General features: G+C 49.0%; 1 protein-coding gene across 2 annotated transcripts in view; it reads left to right on the top strand.

Moving 5' to 3' along the window:
- Positions 1 to 18,209, top strand: part of PFDN1 (prefoldin subunit 1) — a 32,872-nt gene extending 14,663 nt beyond the window's left edge. For both annotated transcript variants that reach the window (XM_052816534.1, XM_052816535.1), the window contains exons 3-4: positions 836 to 920; positions 17,994 to 18,209. In XM_052816534.1, the coding sequence (XP_052672494.1) occupies positions 836 to 920; positions 17,994 to 18,077 (169 nt within the window). In that variant the 3' untranslated portion in view covers positions 18,078 to 18,209. The remainder of the gene's footprint in view (positions 1 to 835; positions 921 to 17,993) is intronic.
- Positions 18,210 to 18,546: the final 337 nt, after the last annotated feature.

Raw genomic sequence — 18,546 nt, 5'->3', positions numbered from 1 at the left:
GGGTTGGAAACGACCTTCACAGACTACCCAGTCTAACCCCCCACCATGGGCAGGGACATCTTCCACTAGACCAGGTTGCTCAAAGCCCCGTCCAACCTGACCTTGAACCCTTCCAGCAATGGGGCAGCCACAACTCCTCTGGGCAACCTGTCCCAGTGTCTCACCACCCTCATCGTAAAACATTTCTTCTTTATGTCCAATCTAACCCTGCCCTCTTGCAGTTTAAAACCATTGCCCCTTGTCCTGTCACGACAGGCCCTGGTAAAAAGTCTCTCTCCATCATTCTTATAAACCCCTTTTATATATTGAAAGGCTGAAGTAAGGTCTCCCTGGAGCATTCTCTTCTCCAGGCTGAACAACCCCAACCCTCTCAGCCTTTCTCTGTAGAAAGCTTTGTTTTTATTGTGCAGGTTTGTTTAGCTTGTGAGCACTAAAATGGTAGTGAATGACTTTTACCCATTGAAAGAGGCTTCCTTGACTATATGCCGTCAACTGATCTAGATCCCTTTGAACGGAACGTGATGACAGACTCCCCTTGCTAGCTGTGTGCAAGAACTGCTTTCAAATCATTCAAGGACACTGAATGATAGAGGGAGATCTGTGTGCATCCATTTTCTTCCTCTCAAATCATGGCTGAGATTCGTGAGCAAGCCTTTGAAGCCAGCCCCGTGGTTTGTGTGAGCTATCATAGCAATTTCTTCTGCCTCTTGTCCAGAACGCATGGGTTGAGGATGAATACTTTGCAGAGGTCAATGTAGTTTAACTCAGTGTGCAGCTAGGTGTACAACAGATGTAAAAAATACCCAACAGTTGTCTGTCTCTTTTTCTCTTGTAGGTTTATTCTTCAGTCTAAAGGAGTGATTCATAATCAGCTCTTAGAAAAACAGAGAATAGCTGAAGAGAAAATTAAGGAATTAGAGGTAAGTTTTTTTGGCAGGTAATGATGATGAAAGTAGAACATTGAAGGTCAACAAGATGCTGTTTGCTACATCCCTTGTTCTTGTCTGGTACTTTTCACTCTGAAGGATTGTAACTAGGTGAATGATAGTGCCTGTTACAAGTAACCTACAAGCAATTCGTGTCACTTGGTTTCTTTGCTAGATCTACAACCCCAGTAGGGATTGATTGTTTGCTCTGTGTCCTGATAAGAAAACTGGGATTCAAATGAGATTAGTAGGAGCAAGGTTTAAAACCAGCAAAAGGATGTTTGTGTGGTTATTTGCAGCAGATAGGTGATGTGAAACTTTGCTAGTGCTGTGGATATTAAGAGTTCACACTGGCTCAGGACAATTGCACAAATTCATGGAAGAGAAATCCATTGAGAATGACCAAATATGTAGAAATGGCATCCTGCTCAGGAAGTCCCTGAGCTAAAAATGTCTCGAGGCTGGGAAAGTATGAGGAGGAAGTACTGTATATGCCTGCCCTGTCCTTACACTCTGCCCTAGGCATCTACTTGTGGCTGCTGTTGAAGACCGGAGCTAGGGGGAGATGGGACTTTGTTTTGACGATGTGGTCAGAGCACTGCTGTGTTCTTATGTTTATCTGGTTGGAGTATTCAAGGCAGAGAAGAATATCTAGGAAATATGAAGTAGTGCCTGCGCAAGTTCCAGTGTTCAAACAAGTTATCTAGTGAATCTTGACTATCTTCTAGTGGCTACATGTACAGCTTGCAGTTCTTTGGAGATGTTCAAAATGTACTTTTCCAAGGCCGTTAGTGTATTTTTTTTTTCTTAATGCCCCTAAAATATAATTAATACAAAACCCTGTTCCTTGGTTTTTGGGGAATGACAGAGAAAGCAGTTGAGTTGTGTCAAGCTGCTTATCTCATCTGTTAGTGTTTTGGAGAAAGTGAGTGTGGAGACCAGCTAAGAAGGGACAAGCAGGAATAGGAAGTCAGTGCTCAAACCTACTCAAACCTGTGCAGTTCTGTCTCTGTTGTCTCGTACTTACATTAAAGCAGAAGTAGAGTTTGTATTCTTTTTAATTCCTTCTTAAAACTCAGGTTGCCTGGGGAGCTGTAGGGCAAGCACATCACCATATGTTGTGTTGCCTGGAGTGTTTTCTGTGCCAGATACTGAGGGGTTTTGTGTTTCTGGCGATGAGAATGTTTTCTGCACAGGGAAAACAAGTACTCCATAGATAGGCTATATGTTTAAGGTGGTGTTAATGCAGACAAGGCACAGTTAATTTTTTTTATGGTTATGTGATAGAAGTGATTGTATCTTGGCTACTCTGGAGCCATCTCAGGTGCTAGTGGATTTGTGCAAAGACCCCTGTGACTGTGGTTGGAGAACTTCATAGCAGCACATCTGGATTTGAAAGTGATTGGAGTGTGGTTGACAGCCTCTGTTTACAAACTGCCCATTGGGTTCCTTACTGCCAGGTCCATCAGGCTGCAGTCAGCTTTTTGGCTACTGTGCCCTTCAGCTGTGCATCTCAGTTTCTTCCTGTTCCTGGTGGGGAATGATCTTACCTCCTGAACTTTCAGTTGCTGAGTTCAGCAGAATGGATGGAATTCCCCCCAGATTATAACCTTTACCATTCTTGCACAAAGCCTCAGAGCTGGCTGCTTTGCAAATGTGTTTTTGTGCTTCATAGCTCCCTGTTGCTTGAGTCTCTGGTTAGGGCCACTGAACTGAAGTTCCCAGCAATAGTGACTGTCTCAAAAGGTGGTGGAAGTGGAAGGGTGGTTGCCACATGGGTTGGTTTTTCTTTTTAACCATGTATAGTAGGGCTCAGATTGCCAAAACTTTTAACAGTTTGTTTTAAGTGAACATTCAAGTCCATCTTTTAACTACTCTGCTTCCAGCTGGCTGGCAGTTTTGTGAAGAGGATTTTCTTTGGGCTTGGCATTCCCCATGGAAGAAGACAAGCTCTTAGACTGACAACTGCTGGAAACTGAGATTTCAGGGGAAATACCTGAGTCCAAGTCAGGGAGCACTTATCACAGGAGTAGGGGATTTTGCTGTCCTGAAAACAAGTTGTGACAGAAGCAGGAAAGAATGTGAAACTTTGTGACCTTGTGCTTCCACTGCATCATTGTAAATTAAATATCAAACTAAGATAGGTTAAAACTTCCCTCCATCCATTACTAAAACTGGAAGGATTTTAAAGCTTAGGTTTATATTATACATTGTTAACTACCTTATTGCTTACTCACATTTCTCACTTCGCATAGTTGAATCAAGCTGCTCAGAGTAATCTTCCAGTATCCATACGGTGTGGCTGATCTGGTTACTCATGTAGTGTGAGCTTCAGGCAACTATGCCTTGCTATTATGACGCTATTGCCAAGGTATTGCAAAACGTGTATTTTTGATACAAGCCTGAATTTGAGAAATGCTCTCACCGCTAGCTTGGTGCTGTTTGCAGAGGAGCACAGCACAGAGGGCTGGGTTCACTGCAGAGCTCTTCTGTAAATCTCTGACCTCCCGAGTGCTGACTATTCATGAAAATGTGGGCTTTAACCTGCTTCAGAGATGTGAGCTGGATTTCCTGATATTCACAGCTGTCAGAGTGGACTTTGAAAATAGTGACATGTTTTGCATCTGGTTTGAAAGCTTCTTTTCTCCCTCCTCTGATAGTCTCCAGTGCAATGCATGATTGCAGGTATTCACTTTCCCTCACTCCCCTCTCTTGGGTTCCTCCGCTGTTGAAGCGGTGCATTGCCTTTTTCAAGGCAGCATCACAAAATTGATATGATGCTGCTAGTTTGGTCCTCCCTGCTGCTGATCGCATGGCAAAGCAGCAGGCAGAACCAGACCTGTCTTTGTACAGGGCTGTGAAAATAAGGCTTGGCTGGAATATGCCTTGGATGTACTTAGGGAGAGGAACTGTGTTCTGAAAACACCAAAGGAGTATGGATGTGTACAAGGGGGCAAATGCATAGCCTGTCAGTTACTCTGCAGAAAAAGCAAGGTAGCTTTACCCTTCTTGTTAAAGCTAAGGTAGGTACGTGAATATATGTATGTACATATGCAACATTCTCAACTTCACAACTTGTATATAATCCTTTGGAATCCAAATAGACTGCCCAGGCTTGCTGGCAAAATACACATGCCTGCTTAAAGGCTGTGCCAGTGAGGCTTACAAAAACCTGCTTGAATCTTGCAGAGATTGATGGCATAGGCTCACTCACATACTGGCATGGGAATTGTCCTGCTTAGCAGTAGCGATTGGATTTTTCCAGTACTGATACTATCAAATTCTTGTTGTGTTTCACAGTACGAGGGGTATGTGTTAAATCTATTTTGAAAGCATTCTAAAGGGATGAGCACAGACTCTTTTTAGCTCAGCAATGTTTGTGCAGTATTAGGAGAAAAACCAAGTAATGTTTTTCTTCCCTTGTTTTTAAGGAAACATGATATGTGAGGGGTGGAACAATGCTTTGTTTCAGGAAATGTTATCCGTTTCCATTGTAAGGCTAGATGGATTCTGTTTTTAAATGTGGCATTTTAAAAAGAACGAACTCTATGATGTATAAAGACATGGAAAATTGATTCTTCGTTAGGGGTGGAGAAAGCGATTATCGCTGTGTGTTTTCTCTGATAATATCTGATAGTCCCCTTCTCTCCTGCTATATTCAGCATGTTTAGTTGTCAGGCGTTGTCAGACTAAATTGCTAAAAATAACAAATAAGGGGGAGGCTCTGCTGGGCAGCTCTGTCTACTGTGTGCCACTGAATTTAGCTCCTTCGTGAAAAGGGCAAAAGCAACCTGCAGCTTTCTGGTTGAATTGGATTTCGGTTTTAAACTCTGACCACAACATTGTTGCGTGCTTGTTTCCCAGACAGTTCTTTCACATGTGTATGGGAGACTGAACGTTTACTGCTGTGGAGGTAAAGGGTTGGTTGTTTTCTTCTCTGCCTGGAGTAGAAAATACGATCGGGAAAGCTATACCTAAGTGCTTGATTTCTAATTCGGAAATTCTTCATGTGGTCCCTAAAATGCCATGTCCAATTGCCCTATCCCACACAGAAAACTTCTTTGCTCTCGTTCATGGTGGAGAAACGAACGGTGTGCTCTCAAACACCACTGTGCTCCATGTTTAAAGGCTTAGATGGTGTTACAGGTCTCCCTCCTGGTAAAGTTAAAAAGTGACTGCATTCCGATGCCTTATGGTGACCAGATGTCAGAGGTAACAACAGACTTCTTCCCTGGTGCTGCCTGGACACAAACTTGCTTGTGCTGCAGCTTCCATTTCTCTAATCTTCTTTCTCTAGGAGCTTTAAAATGGCTTTGCTGCAGCCCTGAGGCATAATGGTGGTGCCCCCCTTCTTGATGAGTCGACCAGGGCGTCTCTGATGGTTGCCACAACAGTGTTTTCGTACCCTGTGGGAACAAAGATTTAAACAGGCGCGGTGTGGCTGGGGAGAAGTGCCAGAGCCTGGGAGTTCATGTTCTCCAAGCAGGTATGGCTCGGATGGACCCGCTCAGCGTGGCTGCGTGCCTCTGAAGTGCTCCAGCAGCAGCTCTCTGGACGACCCTTCATTTTTTACGCTGAAACCGTCAGCGTGGAGGCCAATTCTGAGGGTGGCTTTAACGATGTGAAAACAAGTCTCTTGAGATTTGTGGTGCACTTCGCAGACCACTAAGCGACCATCAGAAGGTAACAATTGTTAGGCTGTTCCCAAGTTAGACCAATTTCTGCCTGGGATTTACAGCATAGAAGATCTCGTCCCATGGTTGGCTTGGGATAGGCCAGTGCCCAGGAATGTGTGGTGGGCTTTTTAAATAAACAGGGGAAAATAAGGAATGCTCCTGTTTGCTTTGGAGAGGGGAAGCCTCAAGAATAGCCCTCTGTGCTTTAGCCTGGAGCAGATTTTACTTTGCATGAGTGTGCTGTTCTCTCATTCCATCGCTGGCATACATGCACGTACCGAGGACATGATTTTGAACACGTGTTGTCACAGAAGCTGCCCCTTGTTTCTAAGTGTGTGCATAGACGAGGTCAGTCCCTGGCTTGGTTTCAGCGCTGTTGGCATTATGGCCTGGTCTGCTCTAAGGAAGGCCGGTGTGCTTCTGTCACTGTTGTTCGTACAGGAGCCAAGCCAGAACCATCCATGCAACCAGGAGGCTTGGCTGCAGTCATGATTTGCAAACATGTACAAAACTCCTCTGGCACATATCGTTTGCAGGTTTCGGGCATTACTGGGGAGTAGATTGATTTTTCTTTTCTTAATTTACTTGTCCTGGAAGGTGGTGTGTTGTGGCATTGTTTTTTTGTGGGTGGTTTGTTTTTTGGTTTTGGGGGTTTTTTTTTAGCTATTTGTTTCCCCTTCTCCCCAACCTCACCCCAACTTTACCGTATCTGATGTTTGGGAATTCAGACTGGTGATAATCTCCTTCTCCTCTTGCCCCTGAATTACACCTTGGAGTTTCATTAAGTCTCCCTGGCCATCTATGAGTCAGGAGTCCGGATGTTCTCTGCAGTCAAAAGAAAGACAATAAATGCTTCCAGAGGGTCACTCGTTCCTAGAGGTGATCATCTCCCTCTGCTTGCTGTAGAGGGAGGCTGCACACCTGATGTGGGGAGAGGTGGAATACGGAAGTGAACTTAACATGTAGGATTAACATTTGGGCTTGCATGGACCTTTTAGGAGGAAGCTGTGGGAGCTCCACAAATTATGGAGATCGGTCTGAAGGTGAGCTGCAGAGCCTCATCAGGCCCCCTGTGAGGACCAGGCCAGGCGATAGCCTTCATCTTGCATGGCTTTGGGTGTCTGAGGCAGATGCAGGTTTCTGGGCACGGACATTTGGACTGGGTGACGTTCCTGGGAAATGCGTTTCATCTTGACTCTGTTGGCTTCTGTCATCCAGGCCTGAGTCTGTGCCTTCACTGAGGGCTTGCTCCTGCTTTTCAGGCTGCAAAGCTGGAAGCTTAGCTTGCTTTTTGAAGGACATGGGTGGTCCAGCTGTCTGCCTAAGCTTGCTGTCAGCTGGGGAGCATCCACAGACACTCCTGTAGGAGAGCAGAGCACGGCCTGCATGGGCAGAGCTGTCAGCACTGTCTGCCCTCCACAGAGATGCTTGTTTTGAAGAAGAGAGTAGCTGAAGCCTCCCCCCCCGCCCCGTAGGTCTCACTGTCTTAGAGGGAGGAGAATCTGTGTTCTCATTCCTGATTTTTTTTGAATGAAAAATACTCTGAGCAATGAGAAAAATAGGCTTTAAAATAATAAAACGGTGAGAAGGTTGAGAGTGTAAGGGACACAGAGCTAACACTATCAGGACAAAGTCATTCTTTATGGAGAAGCCCTCTGACATTGGGCTGGGGCCATACAAATTCAAGGTAAATACTGGAGGAACTGGGGCATAGCTAATGCTGCTCTAATTCTTTCTGTCCCCTAAACTGACGCTGCTGATGGTAACATGAATAACAGGCCTTATTCCTTGCTTTCAAGGCTGTGATGAATCACTGACTTAACATTTCTTTATGTTTAAAGCCTCGTAGTCTGTCTTATTGTCATTTGTCAAAAGTGAGGATAGCGAAAGGATTGTATTCTTACAGTCTAACTTAACATGCATTTTATGCTGTTTCTCTTTTATCCAAATCACATCATCTCTCATCCCACATAAATGAAAGTTGATTGTGTGCAGCGAGCACCTTGCAGCTTTAAAAGGGAACAAATGCTCTTCAGTAATCGCATGAAAGGAGGTGTATTATTTTTAATACTGGTTCTGCTTCCTATGGTAGATTTGTTAGATAAAGATCAAATAAGAATATGTTCTGCTTTGAAAATTGCGTAAGAAGCTTGTCCTGTGTTAAATAGTGCACAAGTCACTGGTTGCAAAACATGACGTTTTAATCTTAGAGGCATAGAAAGAAGAAATCATCACATTTAAGAGGGGATTCCCAGCTCTCTGAAAGGGTCTTCCGCTGGTTTAGATCTGGGATGGCTTATAAAAACTTTAACATCTCATCACATTTTTGTGAAGAGTGCTTGTGCATGATGCTGATTTTGGTGGAATGACATTTATAACATCACATGTGTTGTATGGGTATGCATTTGCGAGGCTGAATCTTTCATTTGGAGCAATCATTCACCACAACAAGTTTTCAAACTCCCAGATTTTTGCAAGCAACTGTTCAATTAGTAATTCTTTGTTAGTCTTCCCTGCACTGCAGACTGCAAAGTAAGCACACAAACTAGCTGAGAGGGCAAAGGCTTCATGAAGGGAGAACTGGAATTTGATGACTCTTTATTTTCACTGTTCCTACCTTTATTTTTAGGTGGATAATTGTAGATTTTAAAAGCAGGAGAATAATTAACATGAGTGGTGATTTCTTCCTTTTAAATCGTTTAGAAGCTAGTTATAGATGTGCTTTCAAAATACATGTATCCCAGAACTCGTTTTAGGATTTTTTTTGAGGGGTTTGCTCAGATTTAAAAAAAAAAAAAAAATCTAATGGAAAAAGCTTTTCAAGCAAACTTTGCCAGTGTGCTCACATTCCTTTGTAATTCAGGGGAAAGTGAAATACATTATGCATTAATAAAAAAACCACTTCTGCTGTGTCTAAATGGTTTTGTCCACCCAGGAGCTTACATTTAGTCATCTCGGTCTGAAAATGTTGCTTGTTTCCTCTGATTAGCATTAAACTGCTTTTATGATTACACTGAAATCATTTTAACACAAAGTTGGTAGATAAGTCTGTCTTTGTCATTTTAAACCAGGGTCTGATTCATTGTCAAAGCTCTCCTTTGTGCTTATGGCTGCAGAAGTATCCAAAGCAACGAGCCGAGCTGGATGCAAGTCCCTTTCCAAATTCCTCCTTGCATGAGTAATAGTTAGTCACAAAACCAGTGCCGCTGTCTTTGCCTTAGTCACCAGGCCCATGCAGTCGCTCCTTGCTGTCCTTTATGCTAGGCAGCTCTGGGGAGGGGGATTATCTGTGCCCTATAAACCTCCATCCTGCCCCCATCTCCTCCATCTCGCCTGGGGAGAACAGGAAACAATTATTTGGAAAGCGTGCTCCTGCGTGTAGGAGACCTGACCCAGCCCTGAGTCAGCTTTACAAAGCCACACCTTGCTCACCAGGTATGCGGGGAGGCTGTCAGGACTTCCTGCTGGCCCCGCTGCCCCGGTCGCTCCTCTCATCTTTCTGTAAATGTGTTCCTAGAGGGGATGTGGCTGCTTTCTGCCTGCGAGGCAGCCGAGTTCAAGGGTGTCTGAATTAGGGGGCGATGCTGGTTAGTTGGGAGTTTACCTCATCTTTTTGTTGCTGATTTGTTGAGTCTTTGAAATTTATGGGAGTAATTTTTCTTTTAAAATGGCCTTGTTTGGCTGGGACTGCAAGAGGTGAAAGGTGTGGTGTGATTTTGCACAAGTCATATTGCTGGGAGGTATTGTGATGAGCCGTACTGGCTCTATAGGACCATAGAAACCAAAGCACCGAATTAGGGAACTTACCACATTTTGCAAGAGGCAGCTTGGTGAGGGACACTTCCACCAAAGCAAAACGTGGGGATTTTCAGAATCTGGGTGAGTTTCCCCTCCCCAAGTTCTCTGTGTTTGACCTGAGACTGCTGTTGTAAGTCTGGTTAAGGTGCGGTATCTGACCTGAAGCAATGTACCTCTGAAAACTGCTCTAAATGGGTAATTTTGCCAGGAAGGGGTGTCCCTAAAGGAATCCTCTGGGTTGATAATATATTTCTGCTGCCACCTACTGAAAGGTTGCCAGTCGGCTTTCTTTTGTAGTAGTTAACATCAGGCAGCAGTTCAGTGGAATAGTCGGTTATTTCCCAGTCGCAGAGAGCAACAGCTGTCTCCACCTCTGCTGAAAATGCCATCCTGTGGCTGAGACAACAGGTATGTGCATTGTGCTCCCATCGGGGCTGGGGCCTGGGGACAGAAAGGCTGCTATGCAGGCAGGTTTTCCTGCCTGTTATGTTGCACCTTCTTCTCTTGAAGGTGGCCTCCTCTGGTACCAAGTGTGGAAAGCAGTGGGTGCTTTTCCAAATTAGCTTTTCCAGTGTATGTTTTTCAGGGTTTCAAGGCACTACGATAATGATGGTGGAAGGCCTGCTGGTTGTGCTGTGGGTAGGATCGATACACGATGAAGGTTGGTTTGCACCAGCAGTTCTTTAGGGAGGTGCTTATAAACATCCTCCTGAGTTGGCAAGTGCACTCGTATGCTTGATGTCTTCTCTTCTCCACTCTAATCCAGATGGTTTTGAAGCGACCGAGGGTCCCCGTTACCTTGTGGAAAGAATGGCTAAGGGAAAACCCAGGGATCTGAATCATCACTTCTCCTCTTAGGTAAATGGCATCATCGTGCTTCTGTCAGCAGCTGTCATCAGAAACCAGCTGGGCTCCCTTCCTATTGCAGTTCACTCATTCTTGAGCAAACTCTGGGCAACTTCCTGAGAGCAATAACTCTGCTTGGAAAGTCTTGAAGTGTATCTAAATATTTGGTGGTTGCTGTAGCATGGTAATTCCCAATGTGTACATGTGCCACAGTGTTGCGCTGGGCGAGGACCAGTGCTGGGTGGACCCATCAGGGCGTAGGACTGCCAGCAGACCCACCCCGCCCCATCACTGGTGCCCACTATTTCAGTTTCTCCCAAAGCAGAAGCAACTGGGTGCTGTTCAGCAGGTCCACCTCCTTCCCATGTATGGGTTCCAAGTGAAATCCTGTTAAACAGAGCGCACGTCCTAGGCACATCATTTTCCGTGATCTCAGGCTGACCAAAATGTTTACCTTGCCCATGGTGCATGCGTTGACAGCTTGGTGTGCTGTTCTCTGGCAAGGCGGGTTTGGGCAATTCCAGCCACCCTAACAGCAGCAGTGGCCTCAAGAGCAAGGGCAGCTCACGGTGCTGCTGCTGCCTGGCCCCCAGCATGTGGGCAGCACAGCTCGCTTTCCTCTTGGGGAAGATCCTTCCCCAGACAAGCGTGTGCTCCCAGCTCTATCTCAGGATCTGCTGATCACTTTCCCAAACAGTGTGCACACAGAGCCCTTGAGGAATGCCAAAAATGACCTGGGTTAACTTGGGAGATACAGAAACTCTCAGCTAGCAGGTTTATTGAGACGGTGTCACAAGATGAGTTGTATCAGGGCTCCTATTTGAGGCACTGCATCATGCCTGAAGACTCTGCAGCATTCCTCGACGAAAGCCTGCTAAGCGCAAGAGTGGGATGCCAGCATCTGGCGGCTGGTAGCCAAGCATGCTGCGAGCTGTGGGGAGGGAGGTTTTCTCTGGGAAGGAACCTGCCAGCTTGTTTCGTCCTCGCAAAGTTGGATGTAAAACAAGTTTGTAGAAAAACAGGGTTTTTTTAAAAAAAAAAAAAAAAAAAGGCAGAAATATGAAGGCATGTTCCAATACCAGATCCTTAAATTTCCATGGAAACATTTTTATTTGGGTTTAAGCGTATTTGTGTTTGCAGGTCAGGAGTTGAAGCTCTTTTTCTCTTGCTGAGGTGAAGAGAGAGAAGTGGAATTTGAAGAGCAAAAGGAGTAGACATTGAATGAGAAACCACTACGTAAAACAGGAAATTCACCTGTGAGCGCGAGGCGTAGTGCAGCATGAATAAACCGTGGCTGCTGTGTATTGGTTTCCTGCTGAGAGCAGAAGTGCTGTTTTGGCTTTTGGAGTTGAGCGTGCACGCTGTGAAATGCTGTGCTGAACTACTAGCTCTAGACAAGGCTCTGCAGACACGTGGGTCTGGCCAGTGGCTGACCAGCTCTCTCTGAAGGCAGAGGTGTCTGAATCACAGTGCTAGGGGAAGTATGTTGCTTTGATCATCAAAAGCCCATCCGAGAGGAGCTGATTAATAGTTTTTTCTTGCTGTGGAATCTGTGGATGCTGGCTTTTTAATCTGCCAGGAATGTAAGGTCTGGGTGCGTCATTGTGCTTCTCCAGCAAAGCATCGGCCTCACTAGCAGCATGATGCAATGGGAACAGAGGTGGGAGGCTCGAGCAGGAGGTGACTTCCCGCCGTGTCAAAAGGCCACGGGCCACCTCTGTTAACCACAACTCCTTTTCTTCTTTGGGGTGTGAACTGTAATTGTATTTGCATTAAATCTAGTATTTCCGCAGCTGCTGCCAAAAGCAAATAGTGCGGAGCTGGTCAGGGAGGAAGTGTTGCCTGTGTCAGGGAGCGAAGTGCAAGGGAGAGCCGTGGTATGGGATAATGGCAGGGCGAGTATTTACCGTGTTGCTTTTGCTGTAACCACCAGCACCAGGGCACAGGCTCGCTGCTCTGGTGCATGTTGGTAAGAAGCGTGCGCAGTGAGGGATGGCTTGTGGGTGCTGCCATACGTTGCCTCTGGCTGGGGCCGGTCAAGCCGGCGTTTCCAAGAGCTTGCACTTCGTACGCCAGGAAAGCGAAGAGGCCATTGCCTGCAGCTGCCCAAGAGCGGAGCATGTTGGCAGCAGGCATTGCCGCCCGCCATCCTTGCTGGGTTAAGGGGTCCGGCGTGAGGCAGCTGCCTTGCCCTCCTTGCAGGCAGTGCTGGGGTTGCGGTGCCCTCCCTGCCGGGCCATGCGGCTCCTTCTGCGGGGCTGTTGGCTGCAGAGCTGCCCTTCCTCCTGGGAAGGGTTCCCAGGATATTGATGCGCCTTGCCTGTCAGATGGGGCTGTGTGAGCAGCCAGTCCTGTTTTTGGCTGCATCTCTGATCACATGGGAGACGGCGCTTTTACTCTACATAGCTGTACTGACACCCCACACAGGTTAGCCCCTTGCCCCACACACCTGGTTTAGGAAGGCTGCAGGAAGGCTTGGAAGTGGGGAAGGCTTCTGAGAGCAGAGACGGGAGAGTAAGGGCCAGGCTTGGTGGCACCATCTGTGGTCAGATGCAGCAGAGCCTTAGAGCCCAGCTTCAGAGCCCCTGGTAGGTGCTGGGAGGTCCAGCTGGTGGGGTTGGCTCTGCTGCCCAAGGAAGAGTTCTTGGCCATCTCTTCTCACCCTCCATCTCAGTGCCAGGCAGCCATTAGCATGGCAAACCTACTTTCAGAAAGCAGACTTAGGTGAGAACATTTCCTTTCGGGCTAGTTTTCAGACAGATCATCAGGGCTGTGGTTTGTATCGCTCCCAAGCGTGGCAAGCCTTTCTGGCCAGGGAAGGTGACTGTTGTTGCCAGCAGGGTTAGCTTAAAGGACTTATGAAGCTGCAGGCTGGGAGGAATTGACTGCGATGGCTTTTGGGGGGCATCTTCTGCAGTTTTGCACCTTATCAGCTGTTCTGCACGTGGCCCAGACCTTGCTAGCCTGTTGCAGTAGCCACGTGTTGTCTCGTGTCCCAGTGCAGGTGGCAGTGCCCTTCCTGTGCAGGGACAGAGCAGGGCAGGAGGGGATCGAGGGGCTGTCACTGCAAATAAGGGGTTGGAAGAGAACTGGTGAGTGGCAGGTAGTGGGAACAAGTGAGGAGGGTGCAAGAGCTTGTCCTGTACTGGAGCAGGGCAGCTCGCTTGTTTTCACAGTGCGTGTGAAGCGTGCTGCCTGTCTGGAAATCTGTGGCTGCAAATCTTGCTGCCTTCCCACATGCCTTCAGACACCTTCAAGGTGGCCTTCAGCTCCCCTTCCTCGCTTCTGCAGTGGAGAGGCTTCTTGCACGCTGATGGGACCTGCAACCTCAGGTCATTCCTCCCTGTGTGGGAGTTACTGTGCGTGGTTCATGGAAACAAAGCGGCATTTCTGAAACCTCTGAAAACCACAGGGCAGTGGAGGCTGGTGGGCGTGTATGCTCCCTGCCCTGACCGAGCAGGCATTCAGAAGCTGTCTGTGCCTCTTAAGTAAGTTTCAGTAATGCTCAAGAAGTGTATTTTGCAGTGTGGTAAATAAATCTCTAGCAAGTGGATGTGGCAATCGCGAACCAGGAGGAGGAACTGGCCTCTCACTGCAGCCAGAGCCATCGTCTGACAAAGCTGTCTCTTCCTGCTGTACTGTCTGTATTTCCTCCTTCGCTGCCTTGCCACACTCTTCTCGTAACTGCTGGGGAGACACCAGCACCTCGTGGCACTGCCTGGCCTTGCTGCAGAGCGTGGCCCTGTTTGTAAGCCGTGAGTTTGGGCTTTTCTGGGAGCTGGGTGGCATGCGTCACCTTCACCCCATTGCCTTCCCAAAGCAAGTTTCCTTTCTCAGTCCTACCCTGAGACTCTGTGATTCAGGCAGTGGTATCTCTTGCTGTTTTGGGTAACCACCTTGTCTGGCCAGAGGCCTGCAGCAGCTGGTGGGTGGGTGAGGGCGGTTTACGGCACTGCTGGTGTGGGGAGCGGGTAGGAGCTCTGAATCTGCAGCTCATAGGTTGTGCAAGCCTCTGAAGTCAGTGGCTTGCTGTGCAGGGCCAGGGTGCTGCAATGTCCCGTTGAGCTCCTGACTGGCAAGCACTGGAGTTACTGGTGTAGAAGTAATATCAGAGGCTGCAGAGAGCAGCAGCCTTTGATTTCATGAGGGACTAAAACCAGCAGTACATTTCTGGCATTGTACTGGAAATGTGCTGCTAGCTGTACTTGCCCTGGCACAGGCAACAGAGAATTAACATTTGGAGTGGCAAACACACCTTCACAGGAAAATATATGCAGCTAATTTGGTGATGAGCTAAAACCTAGCAGCCATGGGGTTGGCCTAAAATGTGAGGTCACAGGACATAGTGTTAACTAGGGCTGCAAGTCAACATCAAGTGCAAATGAAAGCATGTGAGTTCAGGGAAGCTTGGAGGAGGGGTTTGGGAGGTTGTGGTACTGTTCCTCCCACAGGGAGCAGATACCACCAGCCTGGCAGATCTGGCTGGACTGGAACAGCCTCCAGGGTGACTTAAGAGCTGCGCTGTCAGACCGTCTCTGGGCTCTCGCAGAGCTGGTGTGACTAGGCAGCGTGTGTGTCAGCCGGCTTGCTCACAGTGCTGCTCCCTGGGAAGGCGCAGCAGGGAGAGACGGAGTTTCCTGTCTAGACCCCAGTAATCGCGGTGAGGAGGGGTTTGCACGCAAGCTCCTGCTCTTTCTCCTGTGATTACCGAAGCAGAAACCAGGCCACAGCTCCTCGGGAAGGAACACCTCGCTTCTTCCACGTGTCTCGGAAAATGCAGCGACCGTCTGCTCCTCGCTCCCCCTTGATTTGGGCCGTTAGTTGGAGTGGGAGCCAGATGCCATGCTGGCTCCGGTATTGCCTGCTGCCGGCCTGCAGGAGAGCTCAGGAAGCTTGCAGCCCCCCAGCTGCGGGTGCAGGTTTCCCTTGCCATCCAAGGGATGCTCCTTGAGCCCAGGGGTGAGTTGCCCTGGAGGCTTCTCTTGGAAGAAAGGAGTAAAAGCGTCAGGGCCAGCCCAGATCCTCTTGCCCCAGAAACTACATGACTGAGGAGAGTGATTGAGAGAAATACAAATTCCCTGAATCCTCACCTGCCTGGGACTGCAGGTGATGCTTAAGTAAAGAAATGGCATTAAACCATGTCCCTTTGCCATGAGCTGTGTAGCTCCAGCACCCCTGCTCCCCCGGGGAGGGCAGAGCATGCCACTGCACAGGAGTGGGCAGCATGGATCCATGTGGGCCACGACAGCCATGAACACTCCTGCACTGCGTCAGGCCACGTTAGTGCTCAGGGTCCCTTGTCCTCAGGGAAGTGGGGCCCAAATGGTTGCCAGCAAGGGTTCCTAACAGGTGATGTTTGAAATCCCACTGTGTTAGGGGAACAGAGCTGTTGTTTGCAGCCCACCAGCTCCCTGGCTGCATGTGGAGGCTTCCCTGTGCAGCGGCAGGCCTGCCTGGCTCTCCCGAGGTTGCTGCTGGGGCCAGCCTGCCCATGGAGAGCTGCTCTCTGGAAATGTCTCTTGCTGCCTGGTGAACATGAGGGGGAGTGGAGAGGACAGAAAGCCAGAACCATTTCATAGACTAATTTAATTGCAGTAAAAAAAAAAAATGTTTTAGTAATAACCGAATGCATAGAAGTCAGCTCTGCTGATGCCACTCTCCTCCAGTCAGTGGAGCGAGGTAGAGCTCGGACCCACGCAGGTTTTCTGGGACCTGTCTCCCCTCGCAGCCTTCAGATTCAGTTCCCTAGATGTGAAATCCCTCGACGTCTGTCCGGGCAGAGTGAGAACGGCGTGGTGGTGGCAGAAGTACTGCTCGTGCGTCAGCGAGTTGTTGGCAGTGGGAACCCGTGCTGCGCCTCCTCTCCCAGCAGTTTCCTGAAAAGCAGCTCTTGTAAGTGAGAGGGATCCCACGTGCCTGGGGCACTGCGTGAGAGGGACAAGGAGCCCTTTGCCATACCCACAGCCCTAGCTGTCACTAACAACCTTTACTGTTTTAAATAAAAGCCCTTCAGTATTTAGAAACGGGGCTGGAAGAGATGTCCTCATGGCATGGGCATTTCAGCTGAGTGTACAGAAGTGTCACTGCAGGTCTGCTGCGGGGGGACAGATGGGGAGTGATGGCAGCAGGACTGTCCCATGTGCTAATGAATTTTCTTTCAGTGTTATGGGTCCCAGCTCCCCGTGGGCTTGCAGGAGTCAGGGGGAGGCTGTCAGGAGAGCATCAACTTTGCAGTTCCTGCCTGTCACTGGCTGGCAGGGGCCATGTCCTCTGGCTCACACACAAGCCCCCCGCGGCCTGCCCCCTGTGGCAGGAGGGTGCTGCTTGGCGGAGGCCAGCACGTGCTTTTGCTGCAGCCTGCGCCCATAGGTGCTGCCCTGCTCCAGCCAGCTGGCAGCTGGGGGAGCACCCCAGAACAGCATGTGTTTTTACCCTTTCCTACAGCCCCCCTGCATGGCTGAGCAGTGTTGAGGACATCCACTGCTGTCCCCCTTTAGCTGTCCTTGGTTTTGGTGGGCTTTGCAGGTCATTCATGCCATACTGGGCTCCTCTGCCTGTGGCTGGAGACATGATTAGTGGAGCATATGGCAGGATGCTCTAGACTGAGGCCTGGGCTCCTGTAATTTAATAATAATCCTGCCAATGCTAATTGGTACCTTGCTTGGCCTGGAGACTGAGCTCGATCGAGCTCTCAGGCCTGTGGGAAGGTGCTCAGTGCGTGGCTGTAGCCGCCGTGGGGTCATGGGAGCATTGTGCCGCAGCGGTCCCCTGCAGGCTTTGCTGAGAAGAGGACCTTGTGAGGACAGCAAGCCCCACGCCAGCATGCAGCAGGTACCACCGTGGACCCCTACGTGTGCCCCCGAGTGCTCTCCCCGTGGTCCTCCGCAAGCCCAGCTCTGGGGAGCCTCCCCAAGGGTCCCCCCAGCCTGTAACGAACTGCATTTGGAGTGGTGCTCTGCCTGCTGCTGCCAAAGGAGGTCTGCATCCAGCAGCGAGGGCTGCCTGCCCTCACACAGCAATGCCTTCTGCCGGCCTGACGTCCACCAGAGACTGTTGTGTCTGTTGTTTGGAAACCCAGAGAAAATAGTCAAAAGAGCCAAGCGCTGATTTTTCCAGTCACCTAGGAGCACGCAGACTAGCAGGAAAAAACGCTGCATGCTGAATTCCTATCTTGGGATGCACAGCTTCAGGCTGCTTCCCTGCCAAGCCTAGCCTAATTAAAGATGATTAAGGAAACACACGTATTTGGTGATGATGCCAGGGAATTTCTGATAGAAAGGAGGGTCTGGGTTTAGAAAACTGGCCCAGCTGGGAAAAAGAGCCTTTTTTACCCAAGTGTGAAAGGATTTTGCTGTTGTCTCCATAAGGAGGCCTCAGCATGTTAATTCCTCTCTAGCCTGCAAGTGTTACAGGATCTGATTTCCTTTTCGTTCCTTGCTACAGTTAATGTATCCCACTTTTCGCAGCTGTGCTGTTGCAACAGCGCGGGCAGCTCTGAGGAGAAGCTTTCAGAGGGAACAAAATTCAAAGTCTGTGTAAACGTTGCCTAGGCTAAATATTAATGCTTTCAGAATGCCTCTGGAAATGAATAACCGCTGTCCTCGCTTTGGGAAATCTGCAGGGTCGTATGTGCCCTCAGCGGGCTGCTCGCAGCTCTGCCATGGGCAGTACTTGGCCCCAGCACCCTGGCACGTGCTGTCAGTGCCAAGGTGGACCTTAACTCCCCTCTGGGTTTTCTGCCTTGCAGCAGAAGAAGTCGTACCTGGAGCGGAGTGTGAAGGAAGCAGAAGATAACATCCGGGAAATGCTGATGGCCCGAAGAGCACAGTAGCTGCACAGTTCCCCCCGGGCCTCCTGCAACACCTTCTGGGTGGTTTTGGGCAGCCCTGCCTGTGTGCTGCTCACCGCCACCCAGCTGCACAAGCTCCGTTCTGTGGCGGTTTCAATAAAATTCTGCTGCGAAGCCTGAGGTCATTTCCTCTGCCTGCCGCCTCGGTGTCTTGCAGCGGCTGCTCTCCCTGTGGGGATTTGACAGAGAAAGGAGACGGTGGTGGGATTTGGGGTGAGGGCCCTTTGGGGAATCCTGCTTCACTTTAAAACAGATGTAGCCCTCGCCCTCCAGAAAGACCCCGTGCACTGCTCGGCGCTGGGAACAGGGGAAGGCTCGCTGCGTTTTTCTGCTGGAGCAAGGCTGGCGAGACTCTGGTGGGGGAAAAGGGAGGCTGGCAGGGCAGAGCAGGGCCGGCCGTCCCGGGCACCTCCAGGTCCATGACGGGTGGTCATTTACTCTGTCTCAGCGG

Source organism: Harpia harpyja, chromosome 20 (genome assembly GCF_026419915.1).
Source record: "Harpia harpyja isolate bHarHar1 chromosome 20, bHarHar1 primary haplotype, whole genome shotgun sequence".
Classification (NCBI taxonomy): domain Eukaryota; kingdom Metazoa; phylum Chordata; class Aves; order Accipitriformes; family Accipitridae; genus Harpia; species Harpia harpyja.
Note: the sequence above shows the minus strand (reverse complement) of the source record. Positions and strands in the feature narration are given on the sequence as shown.